The 25,582-nt window shown below is 42.3% G+C and overlaps 1 protein-coding gene across 3 annotated transcripts in view; it reads left to right on the top strand.

The window, feature by feature from the left end:
- Positions 1-25,582, top strand: part of MBOAT1 (membrane bound O-acyltransferase domain containing 1) — a 62,419-nt gene that overhangs the window by 18,449 nt on the left and 18,388 nt on the right. For 2 of the 3 annotated variants that reach the window (XM_069853733.1, XM_069853735.1), the window contains exons 2-6: positions 9,510-9,655; positions 10,178-10,255; positions 14,001-14,096; positions 22,650-22,705; positions 24,861-24,915. In XM_069853733.1, coding sequence (XP_069709834.1) covers positions 9,510-9,655; positions 10,178-10,255; positions 14,001-14,096; positions 22,650-22,705; positions 24,861-24,915 — 431 coding nt within the window. Of the gene's footprint in view, positions 1-9,509; positions 9,656-10,177; positions 10,256-10,818; positions 11,012-14,000; positions 14,097-22,649; positions 22,706-24,860; positions 24,916-25,582 lie in introns of those variants that run through there. The other variant, XM_069853734.1, reaches the window with a different exon arrangement.

Below are 25,582 nucleotides of genomic sequence, written 5' to 3'. Positions count from 1 at the left end.
CCTCATGCCATTGGTTTCAGCCCAGTGGTCCAGCCTGTTCAGATCCCTTTGCAGAGCCTCCCTACCGTCCAGCAGATCGACACTTCCACCCAGCTTAGTGTTGTCCGCAAACTTGCTAAGGGTGCACTTGATGCCTTCATCCAGGTCATTGATAAAGACATTGAACAGGGCTGGACCAAGCACTGAGCCCTAGGGAACCCCACTTGTAAGTGGCCTCCAGCTGGAGTTAACTCCATTTACCACTACTCTCTGGGCCTGGGCATACAGCCAGTTTTCCACCCAGGAGAGTGTGTGCCTCTCCAGGCCAGAGGCTGACAGTTTCTCAAACAGAATGCTGTGAGAAACTGTGTCAAAGGCTTTGCTGAAGTCCAAGAAGATACATCCACAGCCTTTCCCTCATACAGTAGGCGGGTCACTTTGTCATAGAAGGCGATCAGGTTAGTTTGGGTTAGTGAACCCGTGTTGACTGGGCGTGATCACTCTGTTCTCTTGCAAGTGCTTCATGATGACACTCAAGATCACCTATTCCATGACTTTCCCTGGCACTGAGGTCAGACTGACAGGCCTGTAGTTTTCTGGATCCTCCCTCCGACCCTTCTTGTAGATGGGCACAACACTGGAGCCAGCCTCCAGTCCAGTGGAACTTCCCCAGTCTTCCAGGACTGTTGGAAGGTGATGGAAAGGGGTTTGGCCAGCATGTCTGCCAGCTTCTTCAATACCCTTGGATGAATCCCATCCGGCCCCATGAACTTGTGGTTGTTTAGTCTGGCTAGCAAGTCTCTAACCACCTCCTCTTGGATCATGGGAGCTTTGTTCTGCTCTTCTAACTCCTGGGGATGTACACACAGGGAACAACTTCCCTCACTATTAAAGACTGAGGCAAAGAAGGCATTAAGTACCTCAGCCTTGTCCTCATCCTTTGTCACAGTTGTTTGATTTGCATCCAATAAGGATTGAATATTCTCCCTAGTCCTCCTTTTATTGTTAATGTATTTATAGAAAGATTTTTTTGTTATTTTTCACAGACTTGGCCAATCTGAGCTCTTGTTGGGCTTTAGCACTCCTGTTTTTTTCTCTGCACAATCTCATTTCCTCCCTGTAGTCCACCCAAGACACCTGTCCCTTCTTTCAAAGTTCAAAGACATTCCTCTTCTTTCTAATGTCCCTCAAGATCTCCCTGCTCAACCAAGCTTTTTTTTTTTCCCCTGCTGGCTCCTTTTCTGGAACGTAACATTTTGTCTCCTCTTGTTTTTCCATTTACCACCTCAAGAGCTTTTAGCTTGGGAAAGCACTTTTCTCTGTATAAATTTTTTTTTTTTTTTTTAAAGTATCCTATGGCTCCATGACTTTCCTGTTAGGAGAATTTGACAAATTGCTGCCCTTTGTTCTTATTTTTTACAGTTTTCCCACAGAACAAAAGATGATAATTGTTCCCACTCAGTGTTATTGACAATGAGCTTATGTCTTCCAAATGCTGAGATTTTGAGACCCTCATATTTAATGCTAGGTGTTTGGAACTTTTATTTTGTGACTTGCCAACTGGCCCTTAGAAGTGCACACCCCCAGATGGTTAGTAGGACAAAAATAAAAGACAGCAAAACACTGTGTTTTTGCTCTGATAATGTTTATCAAGTTGAAGTGATGACTTTCCCATATAACGTTGCCTGTTGGTGGAGAAGACTGAACAGGTAACTTCAGATTCCTAGATGATACTGTCTTCCCTTCCTGCAGTACCAGTCCAACACTTGTCAAGTTACTTTCACCCTATTAAAAATAGGAAAAGGTGCAAAGACTTGAGGCAGATGAAACTAACCTTTCATGTATTTTGATTTTAGCATAATAGCACAGGGGGATCTTGAAACCATTATGTTTGGTTTTTCTTCTGTCAACATCATAGATTGTTTGTCAGTTGGTTTGACCTGATTGCTAGCTTTGTAAACAGCTCAGATTTGCAGTTTAAACATCACTTTGAGTTATTGCTACTACATAGTTTGAATGGATAAAGGGAGGAACCATGGTTTATTTTTTTCCTCATTCTTCATACCTGATGTTTACATGTTTTGGATCCCTCCAGCCTTTTAAAGTTGAAACTATTAGATATTAAAGGATTCCTTAATCAGACAACAGTAACGTTCAACCCAGCTGGGCTGGAGCTGTTCCAGGTTTTCTCTCCAAAAGTGTAGATATCTTGTTTTGACATTGCAAGGCTGTCTTCAGCTGGCCCTTACTCAGATACATGTATATATGCAGGATATGGTGGTGGGACTGCCTTTCCCTCTTCTAATGTTTAATAGTGGAGATGAAAGAAAGATAGTATCTTGTTCTGGCAACATATCATATGCTCTGATTCCTAATTTTATTACATCTTACTGGCTAGACTGCAGAAGAAAATTACTTTAAAAAGCAAAGATGTTTCTTTTCTGCTAGCAAAGTTGAAACCAGATGTGGAAAAAAATTTGATGGCAACACTCAAGAGATGTGACTAGCTGAAAACATGGGTGAAATGACTTGTCATGGTGGGTTGGAACAAGAATAGTTAGTTCTTCCATAATTTCTTTTCTACTTCCATGTTACTTTTCTGTGGACACCATTGGTCAGTGCTCAGAAGCCCTCAGTTTAGTGTTTACAAAGTGTTTTTAGCAACAGTGGAAATAATGTGAACCCTGTCCTCTTTGGGAAGGGAGAAGGAGGAACGTGTGACTTTGTCATTTGTGTTGCAGTACAATGTTTCTTAAAAAATGTTTACTTAGGTACCTTAAATATGTAGCATGAACAATAAAATTCATGTTAAATGGAGGGCAGTAAAGTCACTGTCAGATGAACTGCCAATTTTTGTATGTGCACATGTGGATGCTGCATCTATTTATGTTACGTATAAATCACTAGAATAGAGGTGGTAGTCATATGAAAAACTATCACAACTCTCTGTTACTCTGCGAAGAACAGACCAGAACTGGTCTTGTATCAAAGTTAGTGCTCAGTTTTAAATATGGAGTTCAGTTTGTTGGGCAGAACAGATTTTCTCAGCGCTTGGAAAAGAGCACCTCAGTTTTACTTGTGTCCTGACATTTGTTTTACATTCCTCAAGCCCAGGAAGCAAATAACTTCCCTCTGTGACTAGTTACAGTTAAAATTTGGCATGTTTTATCCATGCTTTCAACCTGGATAAACCAGAAGGGACTCCTCTGGAGAAGTATTCTGCAAGTTATTCAGCACCTCCTAAAGTCAATCTTGAAGTAAACTGTGTGCTAGACAGGCAGTGAGCTCTGTGCAGCTATGTTTAATCCTCAGAAATTAGAGGTCATCTTGGTGCATTCAGATTCTAAGTGCAGTTTTATAGGTGGACATAGAAGAAGTATTCTCCAATATTACTTATCAATGTTTTTGTTCAATAGGTACCACATTCCTGATGGATGTTGAAAAGGTTTTATAAGTAATTGTTGTACCTGCCTTTCTTGCTCTCCCAATCCCTCTGCTGATTAATCTTTTAAAACCAGTCATGTTGTTTAACAGCTTTGACATCTCAAACTGAATGTAAAAGAACTGGATGAAAGTCAAAAGCAAATGCTTGCTTATCTTGATGCCTTTTACTGGTGTAAAGCTTCCGTGAGTGATGCTGCACAGAAGGGGATATTGTCTTTTAAACAACCTGGCACATCAGGTTTTCTTGGAGTCTCTAGACTTCCCTTTATTATACTGAATCAGAGGGGCTCTGCATGCCACAGGCTTGAGCTCCACTGTATGTACTAGTATGACCAGAAGTGGGAGCAGGCTGGGGTGGGATTAAGGTTCACTGAGTTGTAATTTATGAATTGGCATCCATCACTCTTGGACGCTTGCTTAGAAAGGATGCGATTAGAGCAGCCTCTTAGGGGATGTCCTCTCTTCAGCTTCTTCTGTGGTACCCCTGGCTGTTGAAGGAGGGGAGGAAGGAGTTAGCATTTTGAGTGTAACTGCATGGTAATAGACCGGATGAGAGTTTGGGGATTTGTACTACGTCATATGGGTTTTGTGAGACCAGTGCAATTTTATTTTCTTGCTTTTTAGCTCTTGCATGGAATATAAGAATTATCTTACTTGAATAAACTATAAGGTACTGTAACAATAAGACATTGCCAATGGCTTCCTTTTGGGCCTCATTTTATGATACTGTCTGTTATAAACACTGGTTGCTTACATGAACAAGAAATAAATCAATATTGTCTCTGCTCCAAAAACCTAAAATTCAGCATGTTAAAGTTTTTGAACTATTGCATTACACTGTTGCATGGCTGCCTGCATCACTGAAATAAGGGAACTGCAGCGATGTACCTGACAAACCTTTAAGGAAAGCATTTGCTTTAACAGTGCTGTGTTGCATGTAATCCACTACAGTAAAAGCAATGTGGGGCTGTAGTGTGTTGTTAAGCATATTGAAAGTGTTTTTGACGAGAAGCCTGGTTGAATCCAACTACCTCTGCATAGCCATATGTCAGACAATTTCTGAATGAAATATGTCATAGAATCATAGAATCATAGAATAACCAGGTTGGAAGAGACCCACCAGATCATCAAGTCCAACCATTCCTATCAAACACTAAACCATGCCCCTCAGCACCTCGTCCACCTGTCGCTTAAACACCTCCAGGGAAGGTGACTCAACCACCTCCCTCGGTAGCCTGTTCCAGTGCCCAATGACCCTTTCTGTGAAGATTTTTTTCCTAATGTCCAGCCTAAATCTCCCCTGGCGGAGCTTGAGGTCATTCCCTCTCATCCTGTCCCCTGTCACTTGGGAGAAGAGGCCAGCACCCTCCTCTCTACAACCTCCTTTCAAGTAGTTGTAGAGAGCAATGAGGTCTCCCCTCAGCCTCCTCTTCTCCAGGCTAAACAACCCCAGCTCTCTCAGCCACTCCTCGTAAGACCTGTTCTCCAGCCCCTTCACCAGCTTTGTTGCTCTTCTCTGGACTCGCTCCAGAGCCTCAACATCCTTCTTGTGGTGAGGGGCCCAGAACTGAACACAGTATTTGAGGAGCGGTCTCACCAGTGCTGAGTACAGAGGGAGAATAACCTCCCTGGACCTGCTGGTCACACCGTTTCTGATACAAGCCAAGATGCCATTGGCCTTCTTGGCCACCTGGGCACACTGCTGGCTCATATTCAGTCGGCTGTCAACCAACACCCCCAGATCCCTCTCCTCCAGGCAGCTTTCTAGACAGACTTCTCCCAGTCTGTAGCACTGCATAGGGTTGTTGTGCCCCAAGTGCAGGACCCGGCATTTGGCCTTGTTAAACCTCATGCCATTGGACTCAGCCCAGTGGTCCAGCCTGTTCAGATCCCTTTGCAGAGCCTCCCTACCCTCCAGCAGATCGACACTTCCACCCAGCTTAGTGTTATCCGCAAACTTGCTAAGGGTGCACTTGATGCCTTCATCCAGGTCATTGATAAAGACATTGAACAGGGCTGGACCAAGCACTGAGCCCTAGGGAACCCCACTTGTAACTGGCCTCCAGCTGGATTTCACACCATTTCCCACCACTCTCTGGGCCCGGCCATCCAACCAGTTTTCCACCCAGGAGAGTGTGTGCCTCTCCAGGCCAGAGGCTGACAGTTTCTCAAGCAGAATGCTGTGAGAAACTGTGTCAAAAGCTTTACTGAAGTCCAGGAAGACCACATCCACAGCCTTTCCCTCATCCAGCAGTCGAGTCACTTTGTCATAGAAGGCGATCAGGTTAGTTTGGCAAGACCTGCCTTTTGTGAACCCATGTTGACTGGGCGTGATCACTCTGTTCTCTTGCAAGTGCTTCATGATGACACTCAAGATCACCTGTTCCATGACTTTCCCTGGCACTGAGGTCAGACTGACAGGCCTGTAGTTTTCTGGATCCTCCCTCCGACCCTTCTTGTAGATGGGCACAACACTGGAGCCAGCCTCCAGTCCAGTGGAACTTCCCCAGTCTTCCAGGACTGTTGGAAGGTGATGGAAAGGGGTTTGGCCAGCATGTCTGCCAGCTTCTTCAATACCCTTGGATGAATCCCATCCGGCCCCATAGACTTGTGGGTGTCTAGTCTGGCTAGCAAGGCTCTAACCACCTCCTCTTGGATCATGGGAGCCTCATTTTGCTCCTCTAGCTCCTGGGTTTGTACACAGATGGAACAACTTTCTTTACAATTAAAGACTGAGGCAAAGAAGGCATTAAGTACCTCAGCCTTTTCCTCATCCCCTGTCACTGTTCCTTCTGCATCCAATAGGGACTGTATGGTCTCCCTAGTCCTCCTTTTATTTTTTATGTATTTGTAGAAGTTTTTTTTTGTTATTTTTCACAGACTTGGCCAATCTGATTTCTAGTTGAACCTTAGCCCTTCTGATTTTTTCTCCACACAATCTCTCTTCCCTCCTGTAGTCCACCCAAGAGGCCTGTCCCCTCTTCCAGAGCCCATAAACATTTTTCTTCTTCTTGATATCACTCAAGATCTCTCTGTTCAACCAAGCTGGTTTTCTCCCCTGCCGGCTTTTTTTCTGGAACATGGGGATGGCTTTCTCCTGAGCTTCTAGGATTTCCTTTTTGAAGAGCTCCCAGCCCTCATGGGCTCCCTTGCCCTTAAGTACTGTCTCCCATGAGACTTTGCCAACCAGCCTTCTGAAGAGATCAAAGTCTGCCCTCTGGAAATTTAATGCTACTGTCCTACTAACCACCCTCTTCACTTCACCTAGAACAGAAAACCCTATCATCTCATGATCACTTTGTCCTAGGCGTCCACCTACTGCCACATCCCCTACAAGGCCTTCTCTGTTCACAAACAGCAGGTCCAGGAGGGCACCCTCCCTTGTTGGTTCATTCACCAGCTGTGCAAGGAAGTTGTCTTCCACGCAATCCAGGAACCTCCTAGACTGCTTCCTTTCTGCTCTATTGTATTCCCAGCAGATATCAGGAAGATTAAAGTCTCCCACAAGAACAAGGGGCATGGATCTAGAGATTAACCCCAGCTGTTTATAGAAGAGCTCATCAGCTGCTTCTCCTTGGCTGGGTGGTCTGTAACAGACTCCCATCACAAAATCTACCTTCTGGTGGGCTCCTCTGATTTTAACCCACAGGCACTCAATCTCCTCATTGCCACAATCCATCTCAATGGTGTCCAAGTCCTCCCTTACAAAGAGGGCTACCCCGCCTCCTCTCCTACCCTTCCTATCCCGCCTGAAGAGTTTGTACCCCACCATAGCTGCACTCCAGTTATATGAGTCGTCCCACCTCGTTTCCGTGATGGCAATGACATCATAGGCTCCTTGCCCTATGACAGCTTCCAGCTCTTCCTTCTTGTTCCCCATGCTGCCTGCATTGGTGTAAATGCACTTCAGCTGAACTGCCAAGCCTTCAGCCCTCTTAGAGGGAACAGAGTTCATTCCCAATTGCCTGGTAACTGGAGTAGCTACTGCCAGAGTGTCCATATCTCCCTTAGCACCCCCAGGTGTGTTCTCCCCCACTTTCTGTGTGGTGAGGTACTGGCGGTCCACACCAGCACACCCTCTCCGTATCACCATTGCCCCACGTCCAGGCTCGCTCCTGTCTAGCCTGGGCTCAACCCCCTCCCCCTTCACATCTAGTTTAAAGCTTGGTTTATGAGCTTAGCTAGGTTTTTAGCAAGGGCTTTCGTCCCCCTAGGAGACACACATGTCCCATCCGTAGCAAGAAAGCCTGGGGGTGCGTGAGCCACCCCATGATCAAAGAAGCCAAAGCCCTTCTCCTCACACCAGGCTCGGAGCCAGGCATTAATTGAATTCTTCTTCCTGGCTTCCAGCTCCTCTCTATTTAGCCTTGGGATGGAGCAGAATACTATTTGTTTCCCAGAGCCCTCCACCATTTTCCCAATGGCCCTGAAGTCATTCTTGATGGTTTTGGTCTTTTTGTTTGCTAGATCATCATTACCAGTTTGGACTACTATCAGAGGATAGTAGTCTGTCTCGTGGACCAGGGAAGGAAGTTTTCTAGCTACCTCCTTCGCTGATGGTCCCGGTAAGCAGCAGACCTCTCTGTGGAGCGGGTCCAGTCTGCAAATGGGTCCCTCCGTTCCTTTTAGGAGGGAGTCCCCTACAACAATCAACCTCCTCTTATTCTTAATGGAGGCTGTTTTTATCTTTTTCTGAGGATGGTGCGGCCTAGGGAAGGATTCTAGGCTGTGGAAGCCATCATCCTCATCCTCAGGATTGGATTCCACCTGCAGCACCTGGTACTTGTTCACCAGGGGGATCTGGGGTTTTGGTGTCTGGTTGAGGGGAGCAGGTTTCCTTCGTCTGGCAGGAACTTGCTGCCATTCCCCATCTCTTGTAACCCCAGCCTTGCAGTTTGCAGGTGGATGGTGTTTGGACACACCAGCTCCAGCAGCCTGCTGAGTTAGCGAGAGGGCACTACTCCACTGGTCTATCTCCCTCTCACACTCTCTGATGGTCCTCAGCCTCTTTACCTCCTCCCTTAACTCCTCCACCATGTGAAGGAGTTCCCCCACTCGAGTGCAGCTTTCACAAGTGGAGCCAGCAACAGAGGCACGAGCTGGTGTGAGAGGGGGCACTGCCTGCAGCCCAGGGTCTGTGTAGCTGCCTGCACCCACTGTGGCTCTGTCTGAGTGGCAGCATCCACCCTGCCTGCTGCAGCACACGGAGCAGCTTTAATCTTCTGCCAGGTGGTCACCATGGTCCTCGGTATCTTCTGTCTAATCTCTAAATCCTCTCCTCACAGTGCTCCCAGGGGGACCGTTTAAATCTCCCGCGGTAGCCGCCGGGACCGCCCCCTCCCGTCAGGCACCGCGGGACCAGCGTGTGGGGCTGTCAGGAGCCCCGCCCCCGCCTGGGGTTTTCTGGGATTCTCCCAGCTCAGCGAAGCTCCCACCGCCTCAAAAAATCCACCCCACCACAGAACTCACCATCCTGCTGCCGGCTGCCGCCGAAGAAGCTGTTCTGTTCTGGAGTGATAATCATAGATAATCCTCTAACCCAAGTAGTTGCTTGAATTGTTGCAATCTCTTTAGTTGTTCTCAGTCTAGGATGACTACTGCTGGAGTGCTCAGCTGAGAAGACTGTCCAGTTATTGCTTGTGAAACAGTGTCACATACGGATTGTTGATTTTGCATGGAGAAAGTCAGACACTGGGGCAGTGGGGTGCTTTAGAGTCCCAGTCTTCTTCCTAGCCTCTGTCTCCCACCAAAAGGACAGGGATGAGGGTGAGGTCCCCTATACCTCAGTTGGGCTGGTGTGCCAACACTGCCCTGGGGAGAGCGAAAACTTCCCAGAGCCTGCCCACACCTCAGATATCTGGAGCCTGCTGTTCCTGTCTGGATCTTTGGGTGGCTGCATGCTTATTTAATCCCTTCTGTTGCTGGCCAAGGCAAGTTACTGCTTGGGCTTACTGGTGACAATGCTTAGAAACAAAAGATTTATTGCTCTCAAACACTGCCTCCCCGCCCTTTTCCTAGCTCCAGGGACTCTTACCCCCCTCCTTCAGCAATCACAAACATTTTTTTGTTTTGTTTGTTTTTTACAGATCAATTTTGTAGCCTGTCAACTCTTCGCACTTTTGGCTGCATTTTGGTTTCGGATATATTTGAGTCCCAGTCATGCCAGTTCTGCTGTTCGTCATGCATTTGCCACCCTCTTTGGAATATACTTTGCTGTCTTCTGCTTTGGGTGGTGAGTATTTAGTCACCATGTAGAAAAGACTTGGGTAAAAACACTTTTAAACTTTGTATCAGCTTTTATGGATTACATTTTTTTTAGTCTTAAGCCACTTTCTCTGTTATCCTTAAAAAAGAAATTCCTAACCTGCTTAATAATCCCAAACTTCAAATGAGCTATGAAAGTATTTATAAGCGAACTATTTATTCTGTGGTGTTTGTTCTGGAAGTGAAAGCCACACTAGAATTCTGTGGAGATACCTCTTTTGTAAAAGATGTGCTCAATTTGAATGTGCACTTTAAGCCAGACTGCTCTTTCTCTCAATCAAACACATGGACAATATCTTGTCGATAAGTGTTAATCTGTACTGGATATTCAAGCTATGAAAGATGTCATTGTGATAATCCATGTTTACTGATACCCTGTTCGGACATTGCATTTATGTTGTTTGCATGGAAAAATATTCCCTCTTGTCTGAACTGCCAGCCCTTCCAGATCATGTAGAACTTATCTAAATACTCACTTTGTGTTTTCAAGGTATTCCATTCATCTTTTTGTCCTGGTGTTGATGAACTATGGCATTATGAATATGGCAAGTGTTCCCAACATCCACAGGTGAGCTGATGTCCTGCGAGTCTGGAGCTGCCCCTCTGGCAACTTCTGTCCTTTCATGGAGAAGCATGAGGGTTTTTTAGGACCAGCTTCTGTTCTTTCTTGCTTCTCTTTCCCAGTTACTTGCAGGGGCTTTGTTCATTCAGTTAGAGCTGTAATGTCAATTTGTGGTTTTTGCATTAAAACTTATGAAATTGCTGACCTCAAAAGTTGGCTTTTAAAAAAATGTTGGCTTAATATTTCGTGCCCAAACCTCTGGTTTCTTAAATGCAGTGAAGTCATATTCTCCTTGGTCATGTGTCCTTGAGGGTGACTTTTGATAATGCTTTTTAGTGTGTTTTCCCCCTGGCTGTTTGGCCTTTAGGTATTTTCCACTTATTCTTAAGTTATGTAGTTCAAATAAGGTCACTGTATTAGCTTAACTTAATGATCTACAAAATAAAGTCTTGCATTTGGTATTGGGCTTTCATCTTGAAAAAGTGGAAAGTGCCAGAAATGTCATTGCTTTGACATAGAAGCTTACAGCATCATCATGGGAAGTTCTAGACCATGGGATTTTTCTTTTCACTATACAAATACTTCAGAGGAAGGGAGACACCTAAGATTCCTGAAGTGCTTTATCAAACAAGTGCCTTCCTGGCCAAAAGACAAAAAGCACTTTCATATGAAAACTATGTAGTAGTTATATCTGCTTCTTTTACTGACCAAGAGGAAATTAATGTGTAAGAACTTCTCTGCTCAGTTACTGAGCCTTCTCTTGTGGGTACCATCCTCTTCTTTAGCGTTCAACACATGGAAGTTCTTAAAATTCTGCAGCTGGGTTCATTTGCTTCCTATCAGTCTGCACTAACAGGAATTTTTATTTCTAAAACTGCTACTTTAAAGCAGGCTAGAAGGACGAGCTGGCAGTTCTTCCCTCTTTACTTTTGTTTTGATTTCCCCAACAGCATGTGCTTAGTATTGTGCTTTGGTGTGGGTGTGTTACAGGTGATTCTTGTCTCTGTGCTGTATATCTGTTCTTGTAGCTGCTGCTGAATGCTCACACCCACATTACTCTGGGCTGGGGAATGGAAGCCCTTACTTCGCTTACCTATAAGGCCAGGGCTGTCTGAGAATCTGATGCTCAGATAGTTATCTCCTCTTCTTCTTTATCACTTCCTGAGATGACCCTCTCAGATATCCAGATAGGAACCATCACTTTATGATTTCTCTACAATTGCTTAGAAACATGAACTGTAAACAACAGGCCTGTTTATAGCAGTCTCTAGTGTTTTGCACCAGCAAGATAGATATTGATCAAGGTTTTTTCCACCTACTCATGAAGGGCAAAGTCCAAAGTCCAGAGGTAACTAATAATTTTTTTAAAAGTAATTGGGCATTGTCTATGAAAGAGGTGCTATCCAGAGACCAGAAGTAAAAGGCACTAAAAATGTGTATTACCCATATCCTGGTCATTGCCCCTGCCCCTCACTTTGTGGGGAAAGGCAGGAGTTACTGTTTATAGATTGGAGGAACCAAGTCCACAGAGGATATGTCTTGCTAGACGCGTTGAGGTGGTAGTAGGGAAATGGGCACACTTTCAACAGGAAACCCCCTTATTCTTACTATCTAGCCAATTAGTCACAATGGGAAAAGTAGCTGTATACTGCAATACAAATTAAGCAGGTTCATATAATGTCTCCTACTGCCGTGAGATAGTCATGTGTTGATTTGGATCAATGTGAAATAGCAGTCCAACATGCAGAAAAACCTTCGGAGGCCTGGGAGGATTGGGTTAGGACTTTTCAACTGTATTCCACTAGCCATAGCAGTGTGACTCAAAGTACATCCATGTTATTAATTTTGGCAAAATAGCAATGTATTCAAACAGCTTGAGAATAAGCTTGAAAAATGCCAGTTTAAGGGCTGGACTTGTTCATACAGGTCACAGGATCTTCCATAGTGGGGCTTGAAGACTTGACTTTTTTCCTTCCAAAATGCAAGTAGAAGTGAACAAATGAAGTAAAGAAACTATGTATTTTAACCAGCATGCTCGTTTCCCTAGTTATTTTCTGCTAGTTTTCTCTCTGTTTGGAGTGCCAGCCTTCAAGGCCTCTAAATGAACAAACTAATCCAGAATCAGAAAAGCTCCAAGGCACAACAGCAATTCAGTGTATCTGTCCCTGCTTGCCCTTCTTTCAATCTAGGTGCTTTACACTTAAGCATTGAGGCTTATTTTAGATGCTTCATCCCATCTATCACTGTTACATGTCTGAGTTGAGTGACTTGCCTTTGGAGGGATGCTTGCTGTTCTCTGTTGATGAGAGGAAGCAAAAGGACCTCACTGAGGCTGGACTGGATGCCTGACACAGATAAAATAAGATAAATTCTGCTCTGAATCTCCTGAAGAAGCTGTCATGTCTACTCTGTCTGCCTGTCATCCAGCTGTTTGCTGTGGGCCATGTGACCTGTAGGTTGTCTTACAATCTGTCACTGTCACTCACACTGCAGTTTATTAGTCCCCAAGGAGAAAAACCTCATTTCTTTTAAAGCCAGCCATGATTTGACAAAGGTTTGGCTCATTTTCAGTCGTCTGCTGACTGTTCCTCTTGTCTGATTTAATATTTAGTTCCCCATCATGATCAATCCTCCCATGGATATGGGGGGAACCTGCTTGGCAATGTTTGTTTATCAGCCTGCCTGACCTCCCGTGGCTTAGTTCTGCCGAGTGTCTAGGATGTGGAATCTCATTCCATTGTCTGTAGGTATTTGCCTCTTCTCCCCAATGTGGCTGATTTCTCCTGATGCGGGGGACACCATCAGACCTGGTCTTGGGCCAGTCCATGTGATGCAAGCCTCTCATTCTGGTGTCTTAGCTCTCCATTGCACTGTCTAACTTGCTTCATGTATCAGTCTGTTTCCAAATATCCACCTGCTTCTTACCTCACTGGTATCCCCTTTCTGGCTCAGGTAAATATAGGGAGAAATTAGTTCTATGAAAGGCTTCACCTGCCCCAGACTGCAATACTTCCAATCCTCAGACTGTTCAACTCTGAAAATAGAAAAAGCCATGCTACTGTCCTGCCTAACATAATTTTGTGATGATCTTGAAAAACAGTATAGTTGTCACACTCCACTTAAGGAATATTTCTTTGCTTGGACTCTATAATCTTAAAGGCCTTTTCCAACCTAAATGATTCTATGATTTTACGATTTTTCTGGAATATGGTGTATTTCAGCATGTAGAGCGGGGAAGAGATTAGGCTGCTTGTGATTATCTGCCTTTGTAGAAAGTCAGAAGAGAAAAAGTATCTTTGACAAAAACTAAAATATTTTAAATTTGATCTTAGAAAGAGTTATATGCATAAATAAAGAATGCTCACAGATAAAAAAGGCAATGGATAATTTGAGCAGCACTTATACAGTGTTATCTGGTTTCAAATAATCGAGTTAGAAATTTCAATATAACACATGAGGGTGGGAACTTTGAAACTGAAATGCCCAACTTAAAGTGATCCTCTTTCTTCTTTTCTTTTTCTCCCACTCCTAGTGGGAGGAGACACCTCCGCAATGGTTCAGCTGGGTACACGAAGCCATCAGTCCTTTTGGAAAATTTCTGCCAAATCTTGTAACATAGCTTCAGACTTGCTAACAACCTAATACACAAAAATCAAACTCCACTTCTAAACAAGACCAAACCCAATTTGAGTGATTCTAGTTCTTGTTGGCTCTTCTGTTGCTAACTGTGTTCTGTATGTTATGTTTTTAGGTACTCCTTTGTTGTAGCTATGGGATACCTCACTCTGTGCCACATAAGCCGAATATACATATTTCATTATGGTATTCTCACTACAGATTTTTCCGGGTGAGTGAGTCTGCAAGCTGTGTCCTGTGTTACTCAGTATTAGTTAAAAGTAGTACATTTTAAGAATAATTTTTGTTATCTCAAGACTGCCCACAATTTTGTTTCCCTTTTTCTACACTGTGACATGGGATCAGCTTTTGCTCTCAGCATGTCACAGAGGTTTTGCCGTGGGGGCAGGTTGTGGCTGCACAACTGCGGCTGCACAACTTTTTATAAGCCGTGCATTTCTGTGGAACAATGCTTTCCCTGTATACTATGGTCTCTGTTTGATTTCACTGAAGCAGCAGAGAATGCTTTTCAAAAATACAGAGAGTTAACCCTGTGTATTTTGTTTGAGAGATATACTTTTACATGATTTAAAAACAACGTGCTGATATGTATTCCACTTGTTTAACTGAATGTCTAAATACAGAATAATTAGCAACATATTAAGAAAAAATTCTGCAGACTAGCACAGTAAGTTGTAGATTTCTCTTCCAAGCCTGTGTCTTCTTATATGCATAGAAGGGGCAACTGAAGGTTATTGCGTATGTCTGCATGCAGCTCTGTGTGAGGTGGTGGGTTTAAGCATTTAATTAAACTTCAGGTGACAGGGGAAAGTTCCTCTGAGACTTTTGAGTTTGGTGTTTGTATTTTTTTAATTAGAGGCGGGGAACACATACATTTAGAGAAATTTAGTTCTCTAATTTTTTCTGTGGTTCTTTTAATACACAAAAGCGTGTCCTGAAAAAGCATGACATACCAAGAAGCCTATAAATGGAATTGGAATGCTATAGCTCTCTGTGTACGAGACAGAGAGAGAGAGAGGGAAAAGAGTATGCTTTTCTGAAAAGAATGTTCAGAAATGCTCTATAAGGCGTATTAGCTGTCTCTCTGAAGACATTTAATAAAGATACAGCTGAAACTGGGGGTGGAAAAAGAGGAATGGTGGCTCTTGATATTATAGGCTAGGTACCATCTTCTGCACTGTCGATGAAAAAGGAGCTACTCTTGTCGAATGATGAGCTCGAGGATAATAATGGTACTGAAAGAATAATACCTGAATTGACTCTGTTATTTGATTTTTGTCCTGATGCTTCAAGATACAAACCAGTTCGTAGACTTCAGTCAAACATAAAAGTGTCAAGTTGGAAGCAACTGGAAAATGTAGTATAGTTATGAACTTCATGGTATATTTTAAATGCTAAGAATAAATAAAAAATATTATAGTGGTATTAATAAAAAGGTGCAACCCAAAGTGCTGGAACCCAGGTTAGCCTCATAAATCTGTCTCAGAATGTGTTTTACTCAGCTGTAAATAATATGTGCCCACTGAGGCTTTATGCACATACCTAAACAGATATGATGACCCAAAGACAGGAAATATACTTCCTCACCACAGTTTTACCATGTATGAGCAGCAACTGAACCTCCTCTTACTCGTACTCCCAAGTTTGTTGGTTCTGCATCTGTTACATGTGGTAACTGGGAAGCATTCAGACAGGCTTCTGGCTGGAAAGATGTCCTTAAAGTTCTCCCTCAGGACTTCATGAACAACAGAGACAATCTGTGGAGTGATGCCCACCTTCCTCCACCCTCCCACCCTTTTGGCCAAACATGGCTGGGGATGCACTCTGAAAAGGCAGAACACTGGATTTAGGGGAGTCTTTCAGTGTCCTATAAGTAAGTTTCTGGTGATATCTGATTGGAAGGAGGAAGTCTTAATCCACATCAGACAGGCATGCAGCAGTTCTGGTGCCATCAGCTTTCCTTTGTTGGTTCCCTAAAGTGAAGAGCCAGATGTTAAATGGGTGTTTCCTAGTGTCAGTGCTGAAAGCTGCATGCCTTGTTTGCTCCTTTGACCTGCTTTGTGCACTTAACAGCTTGCATGCATAACCCTTTTGATATGTGCTTGCAAATATTTTTCTTTTGAGTAATTTTTGAGTCATGTCTAAAGTAAACTGGAAAATGGAAGATCAAACTGAGTCATCTCTTTGAGGTTAAGAAGTGAGGAAACTTGTTCCCCGTTGATGGCTAGTTAATTCCTTTAACTCATGCTGGGGTAGGTTTGGTCACTGACTCCCACAATCAAAGTTTTATCAAAGTTCTTTCCTTGATATTATATCAGAAAAATGTGCTGACATAGTTTAGGAATTTCCTTTTGACTGATTTCTCAAAGAAAACCATTCATTTTTGAACACTAATTGTAAAATAACTGAATGCTATGTTTACCCCTTTATTCAAATCTGGTTTTGTCAGAAACATACATATTTTATTTTACTTGGTTTGCTGTGGCATTTATACATTATACCTAGGAAAACTAGCTTCTAACTCTTTTTCCTTTTCTCTCTCGTTTCTTCTTCTTTATGCTAAGAGGATTATGCTGGTAAGTTGCCTGGTTTCTATACAACTTCATGAAAATGGTAACACTAACATACAGTTTGGGGCTTTTTTCTTGGTATCAGACTCAAACCTAATATAGTAATACTATGGCTTTAGTTTAAAGTAAATCCAGGGATCTTGATTGGGATTTTTAGAAACTAGTAGCAGATATAGTTTCAATCTAGCAAGCTACATGAACAAATGCTGTATGTGTATCATCATCTGGATGGATTTCAGAGGAGCTCCTCATCTATATGAAGTTGTGTCTGCTTTAATCCTTTGCTTGTTTAGGACCATAGAGCTTTTTGGTTTTCTCTTTGAATTCTTGCAGTGTCTGAGCAAAATTTCATAATACTGCAGCTCATTCAGTGAATGTCAGGAAATGATTTTGCATTATGTGAGTTTCCTTGGTGAGGTTCCTTACAGAAAAGAAATTCAGTTTGTGAAAATCACCACACACAGAGGAATTGCATTCAATATTCTGTTGGTCTTGGAGAGACTACAGTAGAATTATGAGGTAGACTTGAGCACTATTCCTCCCTACAGACCTCAAATCTGTACCTCTTTTGGTGTGTGTCAGTCTCCAGAAAGAACGGACGTCCTTAAGCCTTCACTCTATCCCAAATGCAGAAAAGCAGCAGCATTCTCAGCAAACTGCTTAGAGGGAGGTGGTCATTGAAAGAGCCCTCTCAAAAGCCATATAAGCAGATACTTCAGTAAAAGGTATCACTTTGGACAGTGATTTTTTTTGTCAGGTGGTCAGTGCTTTGTTGCTGTTTTTTTCCCCTCTCGGTGTCTTTTAGTATCAAAGAGAAGAACAAACCCCTTTTCTACAAAGAGATGGAAAAAAACTTCGATGTTACTCTGTTACCATGATAAAACACAGTGCAGAAATATTAACTGGTCCTGTGGGTTTGGTTGGCTGTTTTTATTTTTTTGTTTAACTGTCTGAAGTGGAATATATTGTCTGTAGCGTATGTTTCAGCAGCTCTGGGTAGCTGTTGTACAGCAACTCCCCAGAGGCAGTGCGGCAGTACATGTGCAGGGTGAGGAAGGGGAGATCAGTCCGTTCTCTGTGCCCACTTGCTGCCTGGCTGCTCTGCTGGGCATTTGTCCACTTCAAACTAGACTGCAATCACTTATCATTGCTTACATGTGCCACGATGTGGGAATAAGCCAGAATTCAATCAGTCACTACCAGAAACCCGCACACATCTAGTGCATCCCAGTATGCTTCTCCAGAAGTAAATATTCTTTTAAGTGAAATGCTTCTGTCATGAAGGAATAAGGAATGCTCTTTGGGAGCTTTCACCAAAAAAAAAAACCCACATGAAGCAATTTAGAAGTTACTTTGGAGACACGAACACGTTTGGTGGGGTTTTTTTCCTCTGGGTGCTTCAACACTTCTTCATTTTGCTTTCAAAAGCAGAAGTAAGAGTTCCCTGCCAGTGAAGCTCTTGTAGTGTCTCTGACGTGGCGATTCGCTCAGCAGCATGCTTAATGTCATAGCAGAGTATGACTGTGTGACCTTCTCGTCATGGCTTCAGGGTTAAAGAGCTAAACCTGAAATAAATGTTTGCTGTTTTGGAGTCTTGTCTGCAATGAGGGTTTTGACTCCACCTCCTCTCTTAGTGAAATCAGGTCAGTGGAAACTATTTCTAGCAAGTGTGTGCCAGACTCCTCCATGGGATTACCTAAGGTCAGGCAGGCTCTTTCCTCTCGTAAGCACTGAAGCTTGCTAGTGCAGAAGCCAGCCTGTGATATGGGGAGGATCCCCATGGCAGGCTACAGCAGATGTTGACATCTTTATTTCCACTTGTCTATGCCTCTGGGCAAGTTTATTACATTGGGGCAGGCTATGTTTAAAAATTATGTTAACTGGTGTTTTTTCATTTGGAAGTTTTAAGTAAGACAGTAAAACGCTCTATGGAGCATTTTCTGTAAACTGTTGCATCTTTGTCTAGTGTTATTTTTCAAGGCATCTAATGTAAGGTAAAGACAGTTTTGGGAGTATTTTTATTTGCTGAAATTTAATATTTCATACTGACTCTTTGGGGAAAATTTCTTGATGGTATTTTTTCTTTGCTTTAATTAAAAGTTGGCCACTGTGTTTTGCATAGGAGTTGCAGTGCAGCTACAACGTGAGATTAAACTCTTAACTAATAGATAAAACATAGGAGCGGGGAAAAAATCACACTGCAGGTAAATCTAATTCTGTGTTTCTGTTATAGATTGTGGCTGTGGTGATGTAGAATCATAGCACTTGGCATCTGGCTGCAAAGCAATTGGAAGATATTAAAATATGGTAGAGTTCAAATCATTTAGGCTTCTTAAATACGTGTTTTATTTCAAATGCCCTGTGCGTCATGCTTTGTCTGTTAAGTGCAAGTATATTGGGTAGGTTTTTAATGCAGCCTAATAATTTTACCCACTCCAAATATGCTGTGCCTCTCTGAAAATTTGAGGAAATGAAAGATTATTGGGAGCTTTATAGCTTTGTTAACTGCATTTCTTGTTTGTAGCATTTCTGTATTTTTTCCAGTAGGTTTAAAATATTAGCATGATGGAAACCATTTTCTATATGTGATATGATGCTGTATTTTATGTATTAACTTGCTCAATATTTTATTGCTATTTAAAATTAGAGGTCACTTGAAAAGCTGAACAGAAATGACAATTCAGTACTCTGGTATTGCTAAATTTTAATGATCAAAACTCACATGTGTATTGAGGAAATAATGATATTTATTTTTTTCTCCTAAATTAAGTGTATTTTTTCTTATCTAATTTTTACTATTGAGTAAGGACTTGCATCCTCATGCATTGCTCTGCAGACATAAGGGAAAGGACTGTTTTTCATTCAGAAGAAACTAAAACAGTCTTGCCCTTGCTCTGTGTGTGTGTGTGCGTGATGAGGAGAGATTGAGTCCTCAGGGAGGAGTGGGACATGTGTGAGTGTGAAGAAGGTGGGCCCCCCACCACCTCAAAGGGTTGCCAGAAGACAAGAGCGCTCCGGCACTGCTATTGCTTTGTTGTGCTCTGCCCTTTCTTGCAGCAAAGGCTTGGTCTCCCAGTGAGATCAAATAGGTGGGGGAATGGCAGATGGATGAGAGACAAGGAAGATGCTCCCTGTTTACCGGAAACCTTGCTTATGCTTTGTGTGAAATGTTCAATGATATGAGATACTGATCTTGTGAAAGATTTAGAGGGTGCCATCCCATTGCCACTGTACAGCAGGTTTCCACGTTCCAGAGTTGGGCATACAAGAGCTATATAGATATGTAACAAAATGATGTCAGGAGAGAGAACTGAAGATCTCTCAGATACACTTTGTGGGTCTTTCTCCCACCCGCGGTATCAACAGCATTACTTTTGTGCTCTCTTGTCTTCGCTGGAGTTGGAATTTGAGGGAGGGAGACTGTCTGTCTTTTCTGATTAAAATGCAGGAGAAGCTGACTAGTTCTGCCAGGTTACAATGTGCCCTCAATAAGGTGATGAATTCTTAATACATATGAAGAGAATGTCTCTCTTCTCTGTGTTTATACATTGCATGTCTTTAGTACAGGCTGCATTTCTGTTTCCCTTAGTTAATCAGCACATCAGGATTGTTTGCATTTTGGTTCTTCCTGGCTTACATTGGGGGAGGTCTCATTTTCTAAGACAAGTATCTAAATTTAGGCACTTAAAGTCAGTTTTGGCTCTGAGCCTGAGTTTTAAAGTTACCTACTTCAGTACTGACATAAGTGCTTGCTGTAAGAAACGTGTTTGTTAAATTGAACTACTTTGTAACAAGTCTTAGTGTTCACCCATAAAGCTAGAAGGTCAAGCACTAACAAAGTAAGGATCTGTGTTTATCACAGTAGAACTGGTGGTTCACTGGCAGCCTGTCTCTTTTAAAGATTAAAAAATCTGCGTTTTTATATGCTTAAAGGATTGGTATTTATGCATCTTTGAAAGCAAAGCTAAGTTTTGTCTGAATGGGAAAAATCTACTTTGAGAAATAGGATGTTGAAGATAATGGTGAAAACAAGTTTATAAATAACTTTTCTTGAAAGGTGAAATAAGAGTTAGGATTCTTTCACAATATTGAAGTTATCTGGAATGTGAAAAGTCATTAATTAATTCGTCCATTTCTTAGGTCTAAGTGACTCAAGAAGAGCTGCTGTACAAACCTTTTGTGATGGTTGTTTTCCAGATCTGTGTATTTTTGAGCTTGTTTTGGATTTTATTTGTGAGGTTTTTTAATTGACATTTCAAATAGAGACTGCTGAAACCATAAAAATTGTTTCTGATTAAGAATTGGCTGATATTGTGTGCTCTCTGGTTTTGGGTAGAAAATGTAAATTTTTCCATCCACATTACACGTGGATTCTTGAAAAAGACAGACATATTTAGTATTAAAAAAAAAAAAAAACAACAAAGGAATTTATGATGAAAGAATGTCTTTTGCCAGTATTCTTGCATTTACCATGCTCAGTGTGTTAGTTATATTGAAAATCTCTTTGGCTTATCATCAGATTGTGGTTTATCTTAGTGGATTTACATTTGATTGTAACCAGGTCAATTTTAGTCAAAGATGATTCAGAATCTCTTGACAATCTCTGCAGAACATGAATATTTAACTGTTATTTTATGTAGATATAATTGAATGTAGCTTTTTCCTTTTTTCTTACCTTGAGACATTGGTTGGGCAAAGACAGGGCTTGAAGTAAAAAAAGTGTTCAGCTTTTCTTCTTTCATTGGATTCCAGAAAAAAATATTACAGTGTTTAAAATTTGGAGTCATCACATATACAAACTCAGGTTTTAATTTCCATATTGAAGACATCATTTTTGTTCAAGCAGAAACCTCTGTACAGTTTATGTTGATAACTTATTACCAAATCAAGAAACAACCTATTATATTATTTCTCAGCAAAGACAAATCTCTTCTGTGGAACTGGCTTCACCTACAGTCATCACAGTTAATGCTTTGAAAACAATGATGTATCTTCATCACCCGTTACAACCTTCTGGCTATCGTGTCTATGTAGGTCTCGTGGGCAGTGTGTGATCTGAGCACCCTGTGCTGGTGTTGTCAGTGACAGAGAGATAGGGAGAGGCAGTGTAAGCAGATGCTCATCCCTCACTTTGCCTGCCATGGGTGCTTCCTGATTACAGATGCTCAGCCCCGGCCCTTAGAAGCTATATTGGACCACAGTTAACCCTGAAGCCTCTGCCTTGATGGATTGGTTGTACCCATGGTTTCCCCCCCACATCTTTCTTATGCTCCTCTGAACATGTTCTTCCTGGCTGATTCTTTTACCCTCAAGGGCACCAGCTCCTGATACCACCTACCTGAGTTTTGCCTAATTTTTGCTATTCTTTAGCGACAGCAGCTCAGATATGCCTACAGTGCTAAAAGCACTGTAAAGGTGCTTGTGGAAAGTATAAGCAGCCCTACTGAATGTAGTGGTTATTCCTACGCTGCTTGTTTGGTTGGCCCCAAAGCTGCTGGGTGGTTGTAGTCTGTAAGTGTGGCTCAGATACAGCTAGCTCATATTTTGGAGAGGCTCCAGATTCCACATACCCAGCCACTCCCAGTTGGGTAGTGCATCTTGGACAAGCTGTCCACAAGGCAGTTGCATGGCCAAGAAGCAAGTGGGAAACTGCTGTGCTAACAGCTATTCTTGTATTTGCATGCAGTCCTAATTGATAGAGCTATTCATGTTGGGAAATAACCATGTGTGTCTGCAGAGCTGACATTTTTTTAGGGCATTGAGAAGACAGACAATAGGAGAGTGACGGAAGAGCCAGAGTTATGTTCCAACAGCATTGCGGTATTCTAGTATTGCATCATATGGAGTTTGTGTTTGGCCTTTGAATGAAAGAAGGCCCAGTGGACTGCAGAAGCTGGTATTTCCTAGTAGTGTGTTTTCTTCTGAATTACAGTTTGCAGTGCTGCAGGATGGGAAGACATAAAATAAGGCTTTGTGTGCACTTAGCAATTAAAATTTCCAGTGCAAGTTACTGTGGCGTTGTTTTGAACCCAGGCAATTGTCTATGCCTGAGTTCCTCCTTCAGTTTTAATTGGATGTTTTCCACTTGTTGCTAATGCAGTTATGCCTTTTAAAGGAATAGAGACGTTCAGTAAAAATGCTGGGAATAATTTGTATTACAAGACTTGTAACTGTTGTTTCTGTCTTTGTTATAGTCCTCTGATGATAATTACACAGAAGATCACAACACTTGCATGCCAGTTACATGATGGTAAGAATAGGAATCTCTTCCCTTGTCCTGAAGGGAGGCTTTTTATTCCAGCGCAATCTGTGGTTGTATTCCAGAGTGGATGAATGTAGTTCAGCAAGTAGTTCCAAATGAAGAAGAATAATTCTTTGTGGAGGAAAATGAGAAACTTTAAGTTTTGGTGGGTTCTCCAGGATCAAACTGTCTTTGTAGTAAGGAAGACAACTGTTTTTCCTTTTGGATGCTTTCCTTCCTTGGGGCCCAATCTGGATTTTAGTTAGTACCACTATCTGCTGTTCAGATGCTACAGTGCATATTCATTAAGCTCTCTGAAGCTGTTCTTGATTTTCAAAAATCATGACTTGTGCTTAATGTATAGGTTCAGTCATTAATGAATTAATATGCAGTGATAGTGTACTCCATGAGTTGTGAGGGAATGGATTTTGATAGTCTTTTTCCAGTGCAGGGAAAAAGTTGCAAGCAAAATAACATTGTCTTCAGTCTTGTGCTGTGCTGTGACAAAGAGCACTATTATATCCCAGTAAAATGCCTATGTCTTGTACAGTGCAAAGGTTAGGAATGTCATTTGTCATCAGTACTGCTATCGCTCATGTCTACTGATTTTGCAGCATGAATTTCTGATGGTCTGAAGCCCGTTGCATTATAAGGTGTGAGTGACTAAGTAGCCTGCTATAGAGTTGTTATGATCTAGGATTTAGGTGATGGCCACACCACAGACCGCAGGGTCTTGGCATTGTTTGCAAGTCAGGTTTACACAAGTGAGTCAGCTGCTTTTAGCAGGTTAGAATGGGTGTGATTTAAGCTCAGCTAATTGACTCTGTCATTGACATTCTTGTTGCTGGTCCTTCTCTGCTTCTGTTATTGAAGCTAGCTGGCTTGGATATCAGGTATTGCTGCAAGCCACAGTGGTGGTGATGCACACCTAGTATATTGAAAGTAAATGAACCAAAAGAAAGGAAAAGATAACCACAGAGGCAGGAGCATTTTAAGCAAACCAGAAATCCAACAGATGAGTGATGGTGGAAGAGACTCATACATATTGCAAGTATCCATATATGGAGCAGTTGATTAGATAGAGGCAGCTTGTAGTTCAAGAATTAGTGACAAATCTCTATCTGTAAAAATGTAATGCAGCTGTCCATAAATGGAAACAGCCAAACAAAATAGCCAGCCCTTTAAGTAATTAAGTGCTTAATTGTTTCCCTGGAACTCATGTCTTCCCAGTATTTACAAACTGAAATAGCAGAGAGAGAATAGAAATGAGTGGCTTACCAGCAGTAATGGGTCTTGAGTGTGTGTATCGGTAATTATGGCCAGTAGATTTGGAACAGTAGTGTTAATAAAACCAAGCCCCATATCTTGTGAAGATGTATATATGCATGCTCAGCATCAGGTCCTGTGACTTATCCCATGGTGAGCTGTTCTGCTGAAGCCAGTGGGGATCCTCACAGTGTGTGAAGGTAAAGCTTCAGGGTTAAGTTTTGAGGTATTTGCTATAAACAACATCTGTTTATGCACTGGCCATCATACAAGATTTCTCAATTGTTTTCCTTGGACACTACTTTTGGCCCCAAAGGTCTTGTGCACACAACAGGAGGTTGGCCTTCCAGTCTGGACAATGTGCAATTCCAGGTTATTACTGATATGTGTATTTAGGCTTGCTCCAGCAGCAGGCAGCTGGGCTGCTTGTTCACACCAGTGGAGCTTCTGTTTCCTGAGAACCCATTTCTCTTCCACTGCCTGCTCCTCCTGCTGTGAAATGCTCCATTTCTCACCAAGGAGCCAGCAGGAGGCTTGTGCTTAAATGAGCCAGTGGCTTCTGGGAACAGAGGTTTTTCCAGCCCAGGACTGTTAGCAGAGGCTGCTGGGGGTTGCTGCCAGTTGGTGCCATTGTGAGTTGTGTAGTGTGTGTGGGAATACTTTGACTGCTCTTCCTCAAAGCGTAGCAAGGGTGAGCATGGGGGAAGGTAGCATAGAAGATAAATGTACTCAACCTGGAAGTTAGGAATTGAGACATATTACAGCTCCCTGTGACAGAGAAAGCTTAAAGCTTATGGCTTTAGAAAGTTATCTATGGGATGCAAACATAAGGCTTTGGGGATGCCTTTTACTGTTTGGCTTTCAAGAAAGATCTAATGTGAATTTTCTTTCTCACTAGGAATAGGGCGACAAGCTGAGGAACTCACTGCTGAGCAAAATCGGCTTGCTGTAAAGTAAGAATTTCATTCTCCTAGTGATTTGTCTTCAATTTCATCCAAAGAAATTTAGGGTTCAGGTTTGTTTATTTTTTGTTCCTTTGCAAGGTCAGGACCAATTTATTTGCCTAGTTATGAAAATGTTCCTTGCTTCTTCCCAGTCTGTGATAAGCCAAAAGTCGTACCTGCTATTTTTATTTGCTTGAGCAGTTTTGTTTTGCAATGCTGCTGTCAGCACCCTCCTTACACAAACAGAGCTTTTCTGCTATATTCCTTATTTCTTCAATCCAGCAATTTGGCCTGATCACCCTGTGCTGGTCTGGAAAGTAGTGAAGTACTTGGCAACATTCCGTTTTCTTAAATATGTACTCCACATACTACAAAACTAGTCTTTGCTGAAATCAACTCTTATATTTAGGCTAAGACTGTACTATATGGACCGTCTGGTTGTTGTCTTCATCCTATCTGATATGTTTTTTCTCCAAGTAGAATACTCCTCTGTCAGCAAACCACGGCATGGTAAAAATCTGGTTTTGTTTGATTCTGACATTTCAAGTACTGCTTCTTTTTTTTTGCCATAATTTTTGGGCACTGAAATTGTGTTTTTCCTATCTCATTCCATGAGGTTAATACTCCTAGTCCTTCATGTTATGTAACTAATCTTCTCATTTTTCAGAGGGAGATA

Source organism: Phaenicophaeus curvirostris, chromosome 3, assembly GCF_032191515.1.
Source record: "Phaenicophaeus curvirostris isolate KB17595 chromosome 3, BPBGC_Pcur_1.0, whole genome shotgun sequence".
In the NCBI taxonomy this organism is placed as follows: Eukaryota; Metazoa; Chordata; class Aves; order Cuculiformes; family Cuculidae; genus Phaenicophaeus; species Phaenicophaeus curvirostris.
This window is presented reverse-complemented; position numbering and strand designations above follow the sequence as displayed.